General features: G+C 47.5%; 1 protein-coding gene across 1 annotated transcript; it reads left to right on the top strand.

Annotated features, from left to right (window-relative positions):
• Positions 1 to 1706: 1706 nt before the first annotated feature.
• On the top strand, positions 1707 to 3782 carry LOC127749182 (uncharacterized). Its single transcript, XM_052266341.1, has 4 exons — positions 1707 to 1914; positions 2018 to 2191; positions 2392 to 2556; positions 3097 to 3782. The coding sequence occupies exons 1-4, from the start codon at positions 1792 to 1794 to the stop codon at positions 3253 to 3255; spliced, it is 621 nt and encodes a 206-aa protein (XP_052122301.1). The 5' UTR covers positions 1707 to 1791; the 3' UTR covers positions 3256 to 3782.
• The last annotated feature ends 2289 nt before the right edge of the window (positions 3783 to 6071 follow it).

Genomic DNA, 6071 nt, shown 5'->3' with positions numbered 1-6071 from the left:
TAACGTAAGACGTAACGTAAGACGTAACGTAAGACTTAACGTAAGACGTAACGTAAGACGTAACGTAAGACGTAACGTAAGACGTAACGTAAGACGTAACGTGTGTGTGGAGCTGCTCAACAGGTGGTGTTGAACCATGACGCTCTCCCCCCCGCGGCCCCAACTGTCTGGCAGAAACGGGTCCGTTTAAAAATGCGTTAGCAGAGCACGGACACAGAACTCAGTAAGCAATGAATAAATATGTTCATAATAAGCGTTTAGTGTGTACACCCTCACTATTCGCTCTGAGTGAGAGATGAAGTGGCGCGCGGGAAGTCGAGGCTGGGAGCCGGGACGGGCTATACTCGCCCCGTTTCTGCCCCCTTCCCCTGGCGAACTCCCACCCACCCGCACCTCCCCTCCTCTGGAGAACCCCTGCAGCCCCCCCGCCCGTCGTCTGCACTGGAAGAACTACTACCCCCCGAGACCCCAGCAGCAGCCGGCTGTGTGCGCCACGGCGCGCCCCCTCGGTGTAATATTCATGACAATCCCAGTCGAACGAAATGGAAAGCCTCAGCAGCAGTCCGTCCGGCTCCATTGAGCGAGTGCCTCGATTGTTTGGGGCGGCGGCGGCGGTGGTGGTGGTCTTAGTGGGGGTCAGGGTGACTAATTGATGCCGTCTGTAGCTGTAGAGCCGGGGGTCTATTGTGTTCCACGGGGCCGCTACGCAGGCCAGGAGCGTAAAGCGCCCCCTTCACCCAAGGAGAGAGGGGAGAGAGAGAGAGAGAGAGAGAGAGAGAGAGAGAGAGAGAGAGGGGGGGGGTAAAAGAAGACGGGGGGCGCACCGGGACCAACTGATCGATAGCAACTCGCATGACAAGGTGAAGAATTTATGGCATGACGCTCGAGGGAAGGGAGGCGTGGGAGGCGGGGTTATACCGTCAGCGCGAGGGTAGGTTGCAGAGCATCCGCTGCCTCCTTGCTACCGACCCACGGGCTGGGGAGAGGGGTGAGGGTTAGGGGGAGGGGGAAGGGCTCCTACCCTTCCCCCGCCTTACCCTGCCTAACAATACTACAGGTTCCCCGTACTCCCGTTCCCCCCGTCCCTGCACAACAATACTGTACTTGAATGTAGTGCTTACTCCTCTTATCCGTCATTTATTGCACACTCTCCACCAGATGGTCCGTCAGCGCCGTTCTTTCGTCTGGTCAGACTGTACCGGATGCGGGCCTGCGGACGGGTTGCATACTCGCACGGCGCCGTAATGCGCCTCGGTGAGTGAAGATAGGCAAGCCTGCTCGCACGTGTGGGAGGGTGGGAGGCACTGTCACTGAAATCCGTTTTGTGATACTTTTACTCAATTTTTGCGATAACTGGTGTTTTGCGATTCCCACGCTAATGGGCATGATAACTCCTAAAATTGTGATAAAAGTATCACATTTTTGTGATAAAATCATCACAAAAAATGTAATAAAATATTTTTTGTGATAAAAGTATCACATTTTTTGGAGTTATCATGCCCTTTAGCGTGGGAATCGCAAAACACCAGTTATCGCATGGTTTTGTGTTAAAAGTATCGCAAAACCAGACTCAGTGGTCGCAATCGGCCGAATCGGCCGTAAACGAGGCTTCCAACTAACTGGTGTCGCGTGTATCATTCGCTTATCGCTGCATAAAATCCAGCGGCCGCGCTCCTTTTTTTTTTCTGCAGTCTTTAGCACTGGAGTTGTTGTTCGTTCGCACGTCAGCCGGTCAGCAGTAGGCCGCGCTTGGCCGCAGCTCACGGGAGTCATAGCGCAGGAGGCGCCGTTATGTCCACCACGGCGGTTTGTCTCCCTTCGAGTGCCGCTCAACTGCTAGAATCCATACTCATGGCCCTAGCAATCATCACTTGCGGGCAGGGCGTCCACGGCAAACCCATCAACTCAATGGTAGTAAGTTACGAAATACCCTTTTAGAAAGACGATTTCAAATACGGTGTCTATGTTGTCGCTGTCCTAAGAGAAAGCAGGCTTCATCATATTTTTTTTCGAATAGGGACCTTACATTGCGTACGTGGAGCGCTTTTACAATTGTGACCCCGAAAACCGGACGCTTCCCTGGAGATGGTATTTGCGTGGGTCTCACTTCAACCCATTTAAACCAAAAGAGTTTCAACGCCTGACAGGCAATATAACGTTAACAAATGCAACTTTTGATGACAGCTGCTCGGTAAGACATTGCTAGTAGAATTGGGTGACATCAAACGCTTACAAGTGAATGTCAAAGTGTCCACACAGAGGGACTCACTCTTTTGTGAGTAAAACATCTCGTCACGCACTTTTAAGTATGCAGTGTCCCTTGTAGACAAAACACCAAATAAAGGCGGAATTTAGAAACGATTATTTACCAAAAATCTTCTTTTTTAACAGATGAAAATAATTTTAGATCTTCGTTCGAATAACCAATGGAAGGAAAACGCATTTGTCTTCAATTTTAGAAAGAATGCATGTCGCGTTTTTAAAGAAAATAATCCCACACTTTATGAGGTGGTTTACAAGAAAAGAGAAAGCAACGGCGCGTGCATTTTAAAACCCGTAAGTCTACTTACGGTTCTGATCTTCCTAAGAAATAAGAAAAACAAAGGTAGGACTCCATCGTTGGTGCAGATAATGTCCCATGACTTGTTTACACCAGCGCTGGTAATATCCGGTTTGATGCCTTTCTAGGGGTACAAATGTTAAATGTATTTGCAAAGTCATTGAAATTCTTTACGTCCTAACTTTGTTTTTCCAGTGTCGTCCGAAGGTTACGAATTTGTTTTTCTGGCATACCACGTGCCTGATTAACCCCGCACACTTTTGTACTTTGCAACCCACTCAACAACCCCTTTGTAACGCCCCAGGGCGGTGGCTGCAACAACAGTGGCGGAGCCCGGGCGGAGCGACGCGCTGGCGCTTGGAGCCGGTCCCCCCAGCGCCTGGTAGGTATGCAGTCTCCCAGATGGGTTGCATAGTACAAAAGTGTGCGGGGTTAATCAGCCACCTGGTATTTTACGGGTAGAAGGTGACAACTGTTGCGGCTTCACACAAAAGATTAATTATAAATGAGGAGGCTATGATGACTTTTATTTACAGGGAGTTTACGAGCTCAACAATGCATCAGTCGACTGGACGTTTCCAAATGTTCCTATCCTACCCTATGGAAGGTATAGGTTACGATCAATGACTGGTAAAGCTGATGACCTATACTCATGCTGGGCTGCAGATTGTAGGGCTGTTCCGAAATCCGACTAGCACCATGATTATCCTAATGTATATATATTATATATACGCGCGGCGCGTCGTGGCGGGGCGCATTGGTGCGAAAAACCGAGAATTTTGGGGGCACCAATTGGTGAGAATATCCACTTTGTTCAGAATATCGCGCAATTTTCGATGTTTTGTATCTGCTTCTCTGTTTGGTTCACTGATGAGACAAAGCGTTCAACTGCTCAACATCTGTAAGTGTGCAACTTAAAGTCGAATGTCTGCAAGTGTTCAACACACTAGTTGGGCAATTGAAATTGTGCAACTCCTCTGCTTAACACTTCCCACTCAATCAAAAGAGGTGTTTAACGTAGAGGTTGCAAACTTACAAGTGCACAACAACAGAGTTGGACACTTGAGAGTGCACAATGAAGGAGTTGAACACTTGGAAGTGTGCACCTTGCATTTGTACACGAACAAATGTTGAAGAAGTTGCACACTACATTTATCACTGGGCTTGGTTGAGACGTTTTTTTTCTATGCTCATTTAGTGGGGCTCTACAGCCCTTTTTGAGTATCCTAAATAAATGAAATTCAAATTCAAAACATTTCAAGAATTTCGGTTACATTTGAATAAACATGCGACTGAATTTCGTAAGTTTTTAGCAGATGATACCTTAAAAACCTTTTGACTAAACATAAAGAATAAATAATTAACTTTAAGGTGTCAGCTAGCTTTTACTCTCGATGAGTAGAGAGACCTTAGTGCAGACCAGAAAACAATTTCTTTGGTGCTGGGGGAACCGTGTCCGAGTGAGTGGCTGAGGTTCGTGCCAGGCCCCTACCCTTCCCCCGCCTTACCCTGCCTAACAATACTACAGGTTCCCCGTACTCCCGTTCCCCCCGTCCCTGCACAACAATACTAGCCCACCGATGCCCGCGCCTTTTCTCCTCCTCAGCGCCGCTAGTACGCCGAATTACAAAATTGCAAGTAACAAGCAACCATAAACAAATGTCAGCTAAATATGAGAGGAAATTGAACACAGACCTATTATTCTTAAACTTATATCATCTGCTTTCAAGATAGATTCTTGATTTAGATTTTTTTTTGTTTATGGAAAGAAGTTAGTCGTTGTGTGTGTCCAGTCCAGTGTGCGTCTATGCTGGCGCTCTGACCTCTCGAAAGTTGTTGTGCTGTTGTCATGATACACAACAGCAACAGCTATGGCCGACAGAGCCGCCTCGGTTGGCGCATCACGGAAAAAAAAAAAAAGAATTAGTCCTCACAACAATCAAATTAGCTAATTTTGGAATCGCTAATCCCAAATTCGCTGTGGCAGCTAACAGTTGGTTCCCACAGACAAGAGTTAGTTGCCACAGCGAAGCTGTCGCTGCAGCAGCCCATCGGTTCGTTCTGACAACTAATTGGGTGTTTCGCTGTGGACCCCCAGCTCACTCGCGATTCTCGAGTGGGGCTACGATATGCACGGGGCTCGACGGGGCTGAATTGTCGAATTCGTTTACAATATACCAGCGGCGAAACAAAAACTTGGAGAAAGACGACCGTCTAGACGCCCCAGACCAGACAGCACTTACGACGAGGGGTGCCCAACTGTGGTAACCAGGTGTACACAGACTTGGTATTTACTATGGTAATCACTGGTAATCCTCACACTCGTGTGCGGCCTCAAAAAGGGCAAAATTGTTGATTTATAAATGAATTTTTGTACACATCTTGCCTAAATGCCAACGCGCTTGTTTAATATGGCGTCTTTGCATCCCTCCCATGGATAAAATCATGATTTGGCCAATCATAGAATGCCAATTTGTAACTTGCATGATAAAGAATCAAGAACTACCAAAGAGTTGCACGAAAAAAAAATGGCCGTTTCGATTTAGAATGCAGGTGGATCACACCTAGTATACATAGGTAATCTTTGGTAATCTTTGGTTATCATTGGTAATATTTACAATTTGGTAATCCGGTGTACACATTTTTATGGAGTTAGGCACCCCTCGACTTAAGACATTAATTGATTTACAAGCAGGGCGAGCAAAACACGGAAAACAATAAACCTATCTCACGACGGACCGCTCACCTCGCGGTTGGCAAGACGGGGTCCAGCCTTTTAACACTGGCTGCAATTATTGTTCGCTTGTGAACATGTCTGTTCGAGCAGTTAACGAACGTTCCGAATCCAGGCACCTCGTGCTCAAATTCGAGCGATCACGTACAGTTTGCAGATCGTACAAGTTCGACCGAATGCGAACATCGCTCATCTCCAAGTGCATCCAGTTTTTATTCGAGTTGCATTAATTCGATAGTTATATTCGAAGGTAATTGCATAACACTTGCAATTGTAATACGTAATGTTTTAATTTTTACATGGTAAACACGCATTTTTTTGTAAACGGTAGGCCCATAAACTGTCCTCATATGTGCCCGCGGCTTGAGGGTCGTGCCCCGAAAGTGGAAAGGGGGAGGGTGTTGAAAAGTGTCAGCTAGGAAGGGGGGAGAGGGCGTGGTGGGATCATTCCTATGTGATCACTATGACGATACGGAGGAGCACGGGACTTTGATGAGGGCGTCATCCAATCAACCCCCCAACAACCCCAACCCCCAACCCCAATCCCCCGCGCCACAGCACCGAACTGAGGACAGGGACAAGAGGGGAACGGAAGGATAATAGGAGTGGCGTTTGAAAGGAATTAGAGTTGTTGTGAAAGCCCAGGTTGTACTAGGGGCGATGTGAAACCCTGTTGTTGTTGTTGTTGTTGTCGTTTGCCACTTTTTTGTCAGACTCGCGAGCGACTGGTTACGGCAGAGGGCCCGAGTACGTCACGCAAATTGTATCCGGTTTTGA

This window comes from Frankliniella occidentalis, unplaced genomic scaffold, assembly GCF_000697945.3.
Source record: "Frankliniella occidentalis isolate FOCC.00 unplaced genomic scaffold, Focc_3.1 Scaffold37, whole genome shotgun sequence".
NCBI lineage: Eukaryota > Metazoa > Arthropoda > Insecta > Thysanoptera > Thripidae > Frankliniella > Frankliniella occidentalis.
This window is presented reverse-complemented; position numbering and strand designations above follow the sequence as displayed.